At 46.9% G+C, this 15636-nt stretch overlaps 1 protein-coding gene across 2 annotated transcripts in view; it reads right to left on the reverse strand.

The window, feature by feature from the left end:
* LOC106750209 (nephrin-like) overlaps positions 1 to 15636 on the reverse strand; it is a 207696-nt gene that overhangs the window by 170573 nt on the left and 21487 nt on the right. For both annotated transcript variants that reach the window (XM_014630391.1, XM_014630381.1), the window contains exon 3: positions 5105 to 5237. In XM_014630391.1, the coding sequence (XP_014485877.1) occupies positions 5105 to 5237 (133 nt within the window). The remainder of the gene's footprint in view (positions 1 to 5104; positions 5238 to 15636) is intronic.

Here is a 15636-nt window from a genome sequence, read left to right on the forward strand (position 1 = left end):
CACAATTGATCCAGTCAGCGCCAGGAGGAATTACGGAATTCGCGCGCGCGCACGCACGCGTCCGCGCACGGAAATTCAACGATCTCGCTGATGAAGACGGCGATAACACACGGCGTAGACGAACAACGCGTGATATACTCGACGAAGGAAACTACTCCGACGCGGTAGACGACGACATTTACATAGGTAGATGCACTCGCGCTCTTCTTGACGGCTCGCCCGCTCGCTTTTTTCAACGGAGAAAAGTGCGGCGAAAAGGATGCAAATGCGATCGCGTCTCCCGCAAAGGGAAATCATCCTTTAACTCAAAATTAATTCAAACATCCACTCTCTCTTTCTCTCTTTCTTTTTCTTCCTAGACCCGCAGGACTACTCGAGTTGACGGTAAATATCTCGACGACTTTTTCAAATCGCATTATTGCCAACCGCAACACGCGAGGAGGCGTGCGGCGGACGAGAGTCAAAAGACGCCCGCACGCGAGAAACCGCGGAACGAGGAACGCGCGACTCAATGGGAAGATACTCGGCGTGTCTCTCGCGGGAAGAGCCTCGTCTTCGTGAAAACACACGCCGTCAAAATATTCTCTGAATTTCCTCCTCAGCGAAATTCCGCTCGAAGAGCAGAGTGACAGTCCTAGTCACTTGGGAACTCGAGTGACTTTTTACTCGTACAGAGTGAATCCTCGACGCGAAATCGTGGAGTGACTCGTTTCGCTCGAAATTGAGGAGTGAATTTGATATATTTCACACACCGTTCGACAGGGACGAATTCATTCGAATCGATTGAAAAATTGACTCGCGCATAGATCGAGAATCCGCTCTACAGTTTGAGTTGGACATTCATTTTTGCGACTGGAAATGGCGATATATTCATTCTATCATCCCGGGGGTGGATTTTCGCTCGTTCTGAGTGAAAGATTTCACCGCAAGAAATTTCGAGAGAAGTTCTCTTATCCGACGAATTTACGAAGCGTCAAGTCATTATCTTACGAGCCTTCGTGTGCAGGGCAATTTGCGGGGACGCGCGATCGATCAGTCCGCCGCCGCCCGCCACAGCCCATCAACTTTTTACATATGCGCATATTAAGCATTAAACGCGCATTATCCCATAATCAAGCGGAAACATACATCAGTAAATATTCGCATCAATAATATCGCGGGCGTACATTACCGATGTAACGCGGCTTTATAATATCGCACGTAAACACATATTGTTCGATCCAACAATTAGCCATAAATTATCGCTCCTCCCGATCGGCCTTTTACCGATGGAAGAGACGAATTTTCCGCGCGCAACCCACGGTCGCGCGCGTTTCAAATTCCGTTAATGATATCGTAATTCGCCTGCGATAGGCGATACGATAGAGCTTACACGCACGAAAGACCAATTGCGAAAAGTATGCTAGCACGCTCTTAATGACACGATAATCCCGCCACGATAATCGGCCGCGGTGGAGCGAATTTACGGCCGAAAAATGATCGCTCTTTCATTCGCGGAATAATACGAAGGTAAAGGAACTTTTGCTCGTTAAAACTCTCGTTCGCTGCCGCGGCTAATCGACTGCAACTAGCCAGAATTTCAACTGCGAGATTTCATCGTATTTGCGGCAAATTGAAATTTCATATTTCCACGAAACATCTCGGGGCTGCGACGCGATAGATCTCGTCGGGTGGAAGGAAAGCGTGTCGTTGTAAAATGTAAAACTCCGATCGTCGAACCGGCAGTCGTGTCTACGTCGCAGTCGTCGAAAGTGCAATCACGACGTGTTCGTTTCACGGGGGCAGAGAAGAGGTTCGAAGGGAGGCGCAGCGTTTGGAGCAGAGAATGAGAGGCAGGGAGGGTAAAACTGCGTCCCGGCTGACGATATCACGTCGGCCGCGTTTAAGGGGGTTGAGGGCACGCCTGTTTGCATTCGCGACGAGTATCCCGCACGGTTAAGCGCCCTCGCCAAGTGGCGTTCTCTCGTTAGTCGATGCGTCTGACGTTAAGTGCGTGACTACGCCGTGCGCGCGTCGTATCATCCGCCGACGCGTGTAAACGTGCGTGAAGAGAGACAGACAGAGAGAGAGAGAGAGAGGGGGGGAGAGAAATCCTCTCTGAATTCTCCGTTTTATTTATTTTTCCATCGTTTGCGAATTGTGTCTGTTTGCCCATTACGAAGTCATTGTCGTAATTGATCGACATTTCGCGCGCGACGATTTAATTTTGATAATTCGGAGCGCGATAAACACGCGAATATCGGAATAAACCGTCAATTTGTCTTTTTCGTATTTTCCCAAGCGCGGCGGCGATTGTAAATCCTAATTTTTTTTATCAAGGTTCATGGATTATCCGGGAATGCACACACACACACACACGCGCGCGCACACACCTGTGCTTTTAGCGTAGGTCGGTGTATCATTTTATTCGCGAAGGAGCACTCGCTTGTAGTAAACGTTGCTCGTTCGGCGGACGTCAAGACTTTAAGAGAATTTAAAGCTTCGCATCCCCACGAGGAAATGATCCGTTGCCGCACGGACGAAGGATGGTTTTGGAAAAGCTCGTTTTCGTGCTCTCGTTGCTCGACGATGCCGCTACGTGGCTACACTTTACGACCACGCAGAACACCGCAATTGTATACCATTAAAACGGAAATATCACCGCCAAGATAAAACCCCGCGGTTCCTTCGAACGGTGCGCCGTTTCTCTTTTCTTTAAACGATTGCAATTCTGTCCATCTCTGTCCGGGTCGAAACTTTGAATCTACATTGATCCGGTGGATTCCGTCGAATTTGAAAATTCGATGGAGAAACTCGAGATGCAACACTATATAGCCTCGTTCGTCGTGAACTTTACGCTTTAAAAATCGAGCGGAAGAAATCGTCAGCGAGTATTTATCCGTATATTTATTAGGTGCTTGCAAAAGTTCGTAAGGTCACAAATAGATGATTGTAGCAGCGACTTTGTAATTGTTTTCCCGTAACTTTTTAACTTTTATATGTTGGCCATATCGGATCAGAATTAATGGTCAACAATTCATAGTTTCGAATAAAAAAACGTCAAACATTTAACATGATTGACGATGGAGCCAAATAAAGTTCAACACTGCACGTTCTACCATTTTAATCGAGATGAAACAACTAAAAAACTGATTTGTGCGATGACGGGCTATGGCGGGGCAATTTTAGAATCGAAATAGGCAACGGGACTGAAGAAATCCCTGACCGTTTTTATTCGCCGGTAAGCGTGGCATCGAATAAATAAAGAGACACGCGATACGAATATGTTCCACGTGCGGAGGAAGGGGTCAAAGTGTTTTTCGCGGTAGAAACGGAGCTCGAGCTCGGCCGGTGATCCGGATTTTATGGGGTTGCTCAATAAAGACGATATTTACGAGGATCGAATTGGCTGTCGAGTGAAGTAACGTATAACGGATGGAACGTGGGGCCGCCGATTTGCGGCTTAACGAAATCCTTGCTTCGTCGTAGTGGCTTGGCTTTCGTGTACACCGCGACGACGTGTAGGAACGGTAAACCAACGGGATATACAAGCAATGAGATCGGAAACGTGGAAATCGGAGGGTGGAGCGCAACATCCGCTCGTTGAGTCCGTGTAGCCGGAAATTCTTTCTTCGTACACGACGAGGTTTACGCTCGTGAAGAAACGGAAGAAGTCATCGCGAGCTCGAAATACGTAAAAGGTGACGAGGTGGCGTGAGGTATTGCGATGTTTTCGGCGCGGAAACGTGTAATCCGATGCGTAGGTGTAATGATTCTTTCTAAATATCTTTAAGCGAGATTCCATTTAGAAAGCAGAGTGACAACCGAGTCACGCAAATCCGAGTAACTTTACGTGACGATTTAAGAAGTGGAGAATTCACTCCATGTGAATGCTTCCCGAGTGGAAATTCATTCGAAGAAGTTTACTTAGTGAGCGCGCCAAGAAAAGAACGATAATTTGCAAGGTACGTATTAATCCCGATAACGTTTTAACATGGACGGACGTTCAAGATAAATGAGACCCGGTTGAAAATGAACGTCTAACGATTATTAAGTGCACGCAGGACTCGCGCCCGCCGTACGTATTCGCGTGCATCGATGCAAGATCGCGCCAAGTGTTGAAATCGTTTAATTGCACAGTAAATTTAATTAACTGCTGTATTATTTTCACAGAAAATTCTCCGATAGGAGCCACGAGTATTTCACGATGGCGCTCAAAAACATCATTCAGCCGGATATCCATATTAAAACAAACGGCGAGTAATATCACGGCTACCACTTGACACATCAATATCAATAAAGGCCGCGCAATTCCGACGGCGGTAATAACCGAAGCCAAGTTATTGCAAAATTATCATTTTATTCCGCAATTTGATACGCGATCGTAACACGACGCAAATGATTCGTGACGTTTACTCGATAACGGCGTTATTTCGCGACTGACGCACCGTGTTCCTCTCTCGTAACGTCACGATGAGAAAATCAAAACGACGTATTCAACATTCGCGCGATCGCCTTGTGGGCGTATACACGTACCATACGTTTCTTCTCGTGTAAGAAATGTAACGGGACATAATTTTATATACCAGAAAATACCACAAGCAGAATATGTGAAATCATCACCCGTTCCATCCGTCTGAAAATTCTTCCACGAGTTATATTAATATTTTGACCTCTCTCTCTCTCTCTCTCTCTCTCTTTTATAATTTATTATTCCAATTTTCTCTCACTTTTCTTCCAATCTACGTTTCTTCTTCTGATATTTACTCTTATTCCCCCAAGTCTATACAAAATTCCGGCAAGGAAGGAGTAGTATCGGTATTACCAGTCGTCGATAGATTTTCACTCATGAGTGTTAAGGATCACATTCAAGCGTAAGCCGAACATCGCGAAAAAGTAGCATCGAAACGGCGATTGGGAGAGCGTAATAACGAATTATCTCGAGAAGAACATTTCCGATACCGTTCTACGATGGAGAGCAACGCGGCGCGTTATCCGCGCGTTACGGCGAGTTCTTTGAACGGTTTAGGTCGTACGGGTATCTACGGCGCCATAGAGATTTGCATCAAGGCCGGGCGAACGAGCGCTCCGGGCGACATCGTTCATAAATATCAATGTGGCTTACCTGTACAGAGGTTCGCCGCTGTCCTCTTTGAACCAGAGCACCATGGAGACAGCGTCATTCGACTCCCGGGGCTGTATGTTACACGGCAGAATCGCCTTCTGCCCCGCCACCCCCTGTATCGACTCCATAGGTACTGCAAACACACATTGACACGACCTCGTTCAGAAAAGTATTCCGTATCGCGAGAAAACGAAGAATAACGAATAGCGTGAAATCGACAGGTAACGAAGAATTATGGATATTTTTTTAGGCAGCCAACGATCCCCCGAGCTATCCCGAGAAGCCTCGAGAGGACGTTGAAAGCTCCTCCAGACTTTAACGCGTGGATTTCACCTGCACAGTGCTTTATCGCCATTAAGATATACGGCACGCGTTTCTTCCGCAATCGATGATTGATATCAATTAATTCGCGAGTCGAGGGAAGCGGGGTCTTTATTCTTTCTCCGATCTCGCACGATCGCGATTCGCGTACGATACCGAGGAAATCCGGTTTAATTCGAACGTTAATGTTCCCGCAGGAGCGCGGAATGTTACATTTCCATCGACGAGGTATGCATACGACCGATATTACATTCTAATACGGCGGCCCCTTCGTGCGCCGCGATACACGAATCCACACGGCGAGGCGCATTTCGATGTATAAAATTATAATGCTCGCTTCGGGAGGAGAAAGAGCCGACGATAAAGCCGAATCGGGTATAAAGAAAATCGGTCGTTCGACTTAAAGTGGCGCCACGGATCACGACACTTTCCGTCCCGCTCCGCACGGCGACCCTCTCGTTAACGAGTATTTCCAGCAATAATGCAGATTTTTATCGAGCATCCTCCTCCTCCTCCTTTCTCCGCCTATTGCGGCGCGACTGAATAATCCCTCTCGGCGTTCTCTCTCTTTTAATCCTTGCCCTCAGGAATCTTCCTGTCGTCGCAGCCCATAAAGCGCGACCTTTGATCTTTCGCATTCGCGCGCGATGGCAGATTTGCACTAATTAGCGGCAATATTTTCACGTGATATCGAAATATAACGTCGCTTGCTATTTATTGCAAGGATATTAATATCGATATTAATGAGGTCGAATACACAGGGCAGTCGTGATACATTAATTCAGTCTTGTCAGTTTCGGTGAATTAGAAAATGTAATAAATATCGGAAATTTCGGAGATGCAATAAATATCGGGAATTTCGGAAATGTAATAAATTTCAGCCCCGGAAATGGAATAAATTTCGGAAATAAGAGCTCGTCTTGTTGAAATTTAATTTATCAGTCCTGGTAAATGTCCAAGATATCTGACAACGCGAGGCCGAGATTGTTCGATTTTCATAGGAATACTCCCTTTTTGGAGGCTTTGTTCACCGTTTGACGTTTCCGCGGCTTCACCCGCTGTTCTAGCTATTCCGAGTTCCGCTTGTCACCGGCGCAAGAGGAAGAGGAAAAAGGAAACGTACCGTCGTCCCGATTATCGTTTACATTTTTACGGTGGTCATAAGCGCAAGCGGAAAAGTGCGGTCGCGCGTGCACGCAGAAACGCACGTGTGTTCGAGGCGATGAGCGCGGTTATCGAAATTTGCGAGAGCAACTCGGCGTTTTATTTTCCCGCAAGCGCGCGAAATGAGGGTTTCGCGCGAGGAAACTGGCGCGCCACGATGGGTTTCCTCGTCCGGAATTCGCTTAAGTCGACGTCGCGCCGGTGCTCGTCGTCGACGAGAGGACGGGCCCTATGCATGCATTTTCGCACGGAAACACGTATTGCATTTACGTCGGCGCGTTACAACGACTTTATGCAAGTACGTGCCTCCTTTGCCGGGAGACGGGGAAATTCGTGGCGAAAGGCCGATCTTAGCGCGAAGCCGCCGCGATACGTATATTGTCATGTGTCTGCGCAATGATATTTGAAACAGTCTCGTGGGCGCGCTCGCATAGCCGACTTACCGCCGGAACTGAAAATGAAAATCTTTTCCATTTTCGCGTAGAATCCGTTTCATGCGCGGGCGAAACGCGCGGAGGAGAGTATGGAATCTCGCTCAGTGAGCCCGGCTTCCATACAACGGTATGTTCACGACGATTAACACGTTGAATGGCACGGTGGTTAGCCATATTGTGGCACTCGCGTCTCGTTTTCGACATTTTCAACGACTGCACAAGGAGAAAAATAATTTGCTGCCGCAGTAAGTTATTATGTGGTCAGCGAAACAATCTGTTAAGAGTAGTAATTGCGATTCGCTGTACTATTTCGCTGAATCTACAAATTATTTTGCTCTAAGAACAAATTAACAAATGTAGGAAAACATTATTTTGTTCAAATATGAAATTAACCTAAGGACGAATTCACTCGGAGAATATTTTCTATCATGGCAACAAAACTGTTTCTGATGTAATTATAAATAATTTGCCAATTTTGTTACATATCTTGTTGTGCCAATTCAATTATTTTATCGCTGTTGCATCGAATAGCAGTTACGGAAAAAATGATTTTGCCACGCAACAGCAAAATTTTTATTTTCCAAATATTTCCGAAGGTTTTGCTTAAAATGTAAACAATTATATTTGAAAAAAATAGAATGCAGAACTAATAGAGAACCAATGAAATAATGCAAAAGATGCCTGTATTTCAAGTTAAATTTCTTTAGTAACTCGATTATCAGCTAAGCTTCTGTACGATCAATAAAAATCAGCGCGTCAGTTAACGTATTAAAAGTGATCACAGTCTCACCGCATAAGAAATTTTTCTGGATCACTGGTCCCTCCACTAATGTGAAATCATTGGCTTTTCATTAGTGAGGCACCATCAACGTGGTCAACGAGGAGTTCCGCTTGCCTCGAGCTATAAATAATCCGCAGTTTAGTTCGACATTAGCTCGAATAACGTAAGTAATAGAGACGCGCAAACTACAACAACGGGCGATACATCCCGAGGTGGAAGAGGCCTTATATTACGCGCGTATCATATGCGCAACCCGCGTACGATACGCGTCTATCGCACGTAGAAGGGCTCAATTCAAAGTGAACTCGCGCATAATCGCAAATGTGACGTCAAGCGGAAAACAGTAACGCGCGCGCGAACGCGTCGCACGCGAATACGCGGGCGCGCCGATATTTTACGATACGATTTTCTGCCTCGGAAGGATTTATAGTTGCGGTTGATATCTCGCGAAACGCGAAATATTGCGCCGTCTACCGAATAAAAGCTGTGGCAGCAACAGTTGCGTCTGAAGGGTGACGTCATCGTCGCGGATTTTTACGCTTCGGAGTGTCTCGTCGGTCATGTAACGAGCTTTCGATACGCGGATTACATCGCGGCATTACGGCGTACTAACCCACGGCAAGTTACCCGTAACTCGACGTCGAGTCCCTCGAATAGCATTTTATGAGACTGCAATCGCCGGATCCGATGAAGGAAGGAAAAAAGAGGGAGAGAGGAAAGAAGAAGAGAGGTAAGACTATGAGGGACTTACAACGACGGCAGGACTCTGTAAATTGCACGCAAGATTGTCTCGTCGGCAATAAAACCGACTCAGATTACATCCTAAGACGCGGTCGAGTTTACAAGATTTGCTTTCGCACCGACACTTGGAGACGAAACGTGTTTTCGAGTGGCGCGTACGTGCGCCCATTGCGAATGCTTCACAAGAATTGTTCTCGTCGAGATGTCAGCTGAATGTAGAAAGTGTACAACCGGCAAACCGACGCGTCGTTTCCCGCCATATCTTCCGACTGATTCGATTGTTCTCAAATCACTAACAATCTAATTGTCTAATTTGTAATAATTTCACACAGAAAAAAGCCCTAGATTCAAGCAAATAATTACTCCACTACTTAACAAATTTTGGATCACGTAATATATATATTTACTTAATATATATATAAATATATATTAATAAAACTTACTTGAATCTAACGTTTTTTCTGCGTACTTTTTGAAAACATTGCCAACGTTTATATCTGACATTTCGACCGTCAGCGTTTGTATCAATAATTTGTATTGTACAACGAAGAAGTTTGTCCACCTGCTTCACTCATGTTTTATCAGAAAGTGGTTTGTACTATGAATAAAATAATCATCCCAACCATCCACCTGCGAAGTACGACGATTACGATCGTTTATGAGTTCCCGTCTACTTAACATCACGGCTTTCCGCGCCGCGGTGTTTATGATTCAAAATTAATTACGCGCGCGCAAACTTCGTTACTTAATAACGGGAAAGGAGTTACGTCTCGTTTTAACAGAGCGCCGCATTTAGTCGTCGGCGGTCGGACGGCCGTGCGGTGTTAAACCGCGATTTAAATTAAATTTCTCGGAGAACAATGACGCCCTATACACACGTATGTCGTCGTCGTCGTCGACGTCGTGCGGAAGTGCCGGAGAATCTCTGGCAGTGACACTTCCGTTGACTAGCGTAATTAACAAAACCGGAAAACCGCGAAGGCCGTTCGCGCAGGTCTGTTGTTTGAGATCCCTGTCGCGAGTTTCTCTGACGGATTTCTTATTACGCAATTATCTCTCTCCGCCAGACGCTCAAGTGAAACGCGCAAAAGGGACGACGCCGGCTAAATATCACCTCCATTCTTTATTTTCTCCCGGATGGCGAAAAGAAGGTGCGTCCGCCACGCTCGAGAACGCGCGTTTGTCCATATTAATACGCGCGTTCGCGCCTCATTTGCGCCATAACGAAAGTAGCGTCGGCATTCTAACTGTTTTCTACGCTCGTTAGCGCCCAGAGCTTCCTCTCGCCAATCGAATTTGCGATGATTCGTTTTGCAAACTTTATTGCGCACGCTCGTTTGATCACTTTATGTCGTGTCGCGCGGCTTTTCGAGGGAATGAAACGCCGAAGTGTCGATACAACGAGAGACGAAGGGAATTGAAATCAAACGAAATTAAACGCTTCGGTGCCACCGTGCCAGTTTTTCGCTTTATAGTGTTAAGAAGGAGATCCTTTGCGGCACCAATCGAATAATCATATTTCACGGCATCCTCGAGCTTGCGAAGGTCTGGCCGTGACACGCTCCCTTTCCTCACTCCCCCCCCCCCCCTCCCCTCTCTTACGGGACGACGAAAAAGGAAGAGGAAGGCACAGAGGTAGGGCAATTAAAATGCGGTCGGCACAAAGGGCACGAGACCTCCCGAAATTTCCATCCCCGCGCGTTCCACTTTTGTAGACATTTCTCAGCCGGTAATTGCCTTCCGGGCCGCGCGCGCGAGAATAACGGGCGGAAGGAATGGACCGCATGAAATATCCTTTCCATACCTTATATTCGTGAGGGCGAAACACACACACACACACACAGAAAGAGAGAAAAAGAGAAAGAGAATCAGCCAGAGAAGTGAAAGAGTGAAAAGGGAGACAGCCCGACGGCGCTGATCGACCAAAGGGAAAATTGAGTCGTGACTGTCCCAATTAGCTGGATTTTTCGACGTTAATCTACAGTTCAAAGTGAGTTCAATTACAGTACGTGAGCGTGTAATACACGTCACGCCGTTGTAGATCACGTTCCGTTCAAATGATTGGGAATGATTCGATCTCCAGCAGCAAGAGGCAGTCCTTCCCACGTTCGAACATTTATGACCGTCGCGAAAATTGGGAGGAAGGGGGCGGGATCGGAAAAGTTCCATAACTCTTTGGACGCGGAGCCGTTCGCGCGATCGCCGTGCGAGATCGTGCGGGTCTTGGAATATCATTTTTCAGGCGGTCGATAGCGCGGCCACGACAGCGCGAGTCGCCTACATATGTAAGCCGGATCGATCATTCGGTATTAATCGAGCGGAGATGACACGTTCCGCGGCTTTTCCTCGTCATCGCGATGCAGCGAAGATGTCGCGCGTCACCGCAGAGATCGGCCGAGAAAATGTTTGTTCCGTCGCGATCTTTATTGCATAAAAAGTCAGTCCCGTCGTTTCGATGCTCGGCGTACACCACTCCGCGAGATTCGCCAGAGAACAAATCAGTGTCGCGCCGTTCGATACGGGTCGTATCTTCGAGTCTCTCACGCTCTCGATCATGTCCCGTCGCGGTACAAAGTCTTTCGCGAAAATCGTCGTAAATCTCGTTTCCAGCTACTGATTTGCGAAAAACAGCCAGGCTATACCTTGCCTCCTTCGTTTGCCCAGCTTTTTCCACTGTGCATGCCCCTTCTGTATTCCTTGAGAGCGCTTCCCCTTTCTCCCCCCTCTCTCTCTTTCTCTCTCAGACCGCGAAAGGAAAAGGAGCGTATACTCGAGAGATTGGTTATAAAGAGCAAACAGAAAGAAATCGATGTAATTGAGGTGGGGTCAGGCATCTTTCTTTCTTTCTCCCTCTCTCTATCCCTCCCTCCCTCCTTTTCCCTCTTCCTCTCTCGTGGGATTCGAGCTTTCCACGAGAAATTGTATCCGAGAAAATGGCAAAGATCACGTCAGAGACTGCATTATTCAGCACCGGTTCGGTAAAGCTATATACACACACGCGGTCGGCCTTTCATCTCCGTAACGTAAATCCTTTCTTCTTTCGTTCCGACCGTCCCTCCCCCGCGTTCCTCGCTTTCCCTGCGCTCCTTTAATTTTTCGAATTACGTGCCGAGCTGTTTGTACAATACTCGGCCGGCGAGCGTAGTCTCACAGTGGCTCGCGAGTTCGAGAGCTATCGCCGCCTGTGCTTCTCTTTCGACTCGATTCGGAGCGCGCGCCAACCGCCTCGATTGCGCCATTCATCATCGACCACGCTGCTTTATTAGGCGCGACTGATTGATGTCCTTATTACCGGCAAATCCGTGCCCGAAAAATTACCCCATTTCCATGCTGTGCCGGGCGGCGCGCACAGCAATTCGGCGGGGGAACCGAGCGGCGAGAGTCGCTTTTCCGGACGCTGAATCCGTCTCCGGACGTGGATGGCCCGCGTGAGAAATCCGGAAATCATAAATCACCGAGCCGCGGCGAATTGTTGACGGAGTATATTTTCAAAAAGAAACTCCGCGGACTCTGTCATTGTCAGTCGTATAATTAATTGATCCATCGCGCGCGGTAAGGTTCGGCGCCTAAAAGGGGAAGAAGCAAACGGGCATGGGATTCTCGATCATTTATCCGAGACTCCGCTATCGTCAATTTGAAGCGGCGAGCGGAAAAACCAATTAAACCTGGAAGCATCATTTTTTTTTCCGTCGCGGCATACCGGAATGTAAAAACAAATACATTATGCGACGAGAAGTCGCCTCTCTCCTACGGCGCCCAACTTGGGATTCTTTCAATGCAAAAGACCGAGAAAACGCACGATTATAAACTGGAAAGTAGTCTCTCTCTCTCTCTCTCTCAATCTCCTCTCCCCTCCAGGCTCTCTTCGATCATTTCGGTTGAGTTGCGAATGAAAGCGGCGCCGTCGCCGTTGTTTCTTAATGGAATAATAATGCGGCGTTATGGCAGTCCGAGAGACGGAACCAACTGGGATTTTCCCATCCGCCAAGAGCAATTCCTCGAATACTTGTTTACTCTTCCATTTGCTCTTCTGTTTCTTCGATAAAGCGACGCCGACGTCGCGACCCTCGAGAGGAGCCCGCCCGCCTTCCGGCGTTTTCCGGCGTTTGCGGCAATTAACATCGCGCTTTACGACGCTCCAATATCTTTCCGTAGCGAGCCCGCCGCCGCGCCGGGTCGGTTACCCGTGAGTGCTCGGAAATGGCGTCGTCGTCGTCCTGGGAAATATATCGCGACGCGGTAAGCGAGGGCTTACTCGGCAAAGCGATTTTTCACGCGGTCGATCGAGCAGGCCGTAGCGTAAAATATTGTACATATAGCTATAATGGACCGTTCGGAAAGCGCTGTTCCCGTTCTGTTTATTTTATCTACTCCGGCATTCGCGTAACTCTTAAGTCTTAATAGCCTTGGAGCGGTCTTAAGTGCGACACAGTTTGCCTTTCTTATTTTATCCCGCGCTCATCTCCCCTTGCGCCTTATGCTGTCGACTTAATCTCCGGATAAATAATGATCGATGCGAAAAAACGTTCGGAATTATATTCATCGTGTAGCGGTTACGGATCGATCTTAACAGAATCAAGCGGACACTCGGCCTTAATGCCTTTAGAATTTACCGGGGACGTAATTAGCGATCCTAAGCTGAACGCGGACGCTACTTTTACACATCTAATCTCCTCGATATTTTATTCTCGTCCGTGAAACCTACGGAGATAATCGGCGTGACGAGAAGGTATATATATATATATATTTCTGAGTATAAAATTATCGAGCGAACATCGCGACGGACGATTCATTCTCATCGACCATTTTATATATCTCGTCCGTGGCAGTCGAGTAATTTGTAAGAGTTTTAATTTGCCGAACGGCTCGAGATTAGCGCGACGCGCGCGATTCCCTCGGCTGCTTCGCTATCCTCGACGTTCAAGTTTTATTCTCGGAGTTTTGTGCTTCCGTGTCAATCTCGCCCCAAGATAAAAATGACGATCAGCGCGAGAGAATATTCCGAGTTAAACTCGTCATACATAGCGGTAGGGGGCTGGTGATTTATTCACATCGAGAACCCGGAATTTACGGGCCGAGGGATATACGCCGAATGAAATCGGTTTCGCTTTTTCATGTCATCCCGGGCGATGCACTAAATGCATCCATCGGATTGAGAGCCCGCTAGCTCAATGCGTCTAGTCCATCCTCGACGCAATGGCGCATTCGCGCAAATACGCGCTCGTACAATCCGTACATTTGGAGACTTCATTCGGGTAATCGGGAAATATGCTCCGATATCTGTCAGAGCGCCGCGAGAGGCACGCACTCGTACGCACCGATCGTCAGCACGCGTGAGATAAGTTAAACAATTTTATCATGTGAATAGCGCGATATTTATGATGTGTCGTTTTCACATTTGTATATATTATACAGCGATATATCGTCATAATATCTACGATTTGTATCATATTACTTCATAATATGTTTTCAATTTATTACGTAAATTTCTGACACGTGTATATTAAATATATATTACAATTATGATACAAATTTTCTAACAAACTATATATATATATCAATGTTCGTAGGAATTAAATCTCGTTTCTTCCAGAGAGAGAATCTTTTACGCAACGGCGAGTTTGCGAGGTATCGATACGCGAGATATTTATATAATAGAACAGCGCGTTAAACGCAGTCGCGTCTCTACTAGTTTCCCCATCTAATTCCGAATGCCGAATTCATCAACAAGATTCCTCCGACATTACATTACGCAGCAATAAATACGTTCTCGCTCACTTCATTCGCACCTCGTATCTACGCGCGAAAATCATCGTCTCGAGCATTATACCGCGTTGGCGATAATACGTAAATAAATATTCACCTGAGACAAGCATATCTTAGGCGAAAGCATCACGCGTGGCGATATGGAATTAATGGGTCCAGAAACTAATTAAAAGCGGCGAGAAACCGCAAGAAGCCGTTCCTCGACGTCGTCTCGATGTATAAGTTGGTGGAAGGAATAATAGTGCGGCGAGGGGATAAATAGGACGTGATAAGCAGAGCTCGGTTATCCCACAGGCGCTTTATAGGCGTGTATACCTCAGTATACCGCATCATCGTGGCTTAGTGGTTCCCGAATTAGACGCGCAAACTTAAGGAAATTTTATTAGGGGGGACGGATAGTCAGAGGAGAGATCGCTTACACGCAAATATACGTACACGTACATGTATAACGATAAAACACGCATAAACTCTTGCATCGCGACAGGATAGGATTTCTCTTTGTCGTACACGGAAAAAACAATCCACTGGTGTAACCAAATTTTCTGTCGCCTGCAGACCAGACAAAAAAGTCGATTGTAGGAACAGAAAGATTCCTGTAGAAGGTTTTCACTCAGTCAATTGCTCTCCTTTATCTCGACCGAATTTTAATACAGCTGAATGTTCACACGGGTGTTCTCAGTCGCGATAACAGAGATATTTCATTTCTTGTCTCCGAGCTTTCATCTGGCCCTCATTCAGTTGCAGGAAATGAGATTTTTCCGTGTGTATATATACATACACATAGTCAATAGCAAGTGGACTGCAACAATCTTCTCTCGAGTTTCGGAACGCATACGGTATTCAGCGGAAAATTAACCGTTTGAAAATGAATCTTCCGAATGAAAACAACATCAATTATAAAATAGTTAAAGAGTGAGAGGATACACGGCGGCAAGCAGGTAAACGACAGGAGCAACCACATTGCATATTTTATCCGTCGTCATATTTTCCCGCCACAGCATATCATGTCGCTGACGCTGACGGTAGTCGGGAAATGAGTTTTGCCGAAAAACGAACCGTAGCAACAAAGAAACGCCGTAATTAGCAGTCCGGCTAATTGCATCGAGTGTGCCCGGCCAGGGTGGTCGTGGGAGCGTCGCGGCGAATTATTATGCGAAACGCTCGACGTACGCGGCGAAATAGGACGAATAAACTCGCCCAACGCGCAATTAGCCGGATCCATGAATTTTTCAAAAACACGGCGTATCGTGCCCGACGGCGTCGCACACGCGCTCGCGGAGGAGGAGAGAGGAAGGAGACATGCCGCGGGCTCGAATCAGAGCACG

This window comes from Dinoponera quadriceps, unplaced genomic scaffold (assembly GCF_001313825.1).
Source record: "Dinoponera quadriceps isolate SergipeBrazil2010 unplaced genomic scaffold, ASM131382v1 scaffold37, whole genome shotgun sequence".
Lineage (NCBI taxonomy): Eukaryota > Metazoa > Arthropoda > Insecta > Hymenoptera > Formicidae > Dinoponera > Dinoponera quadriceps.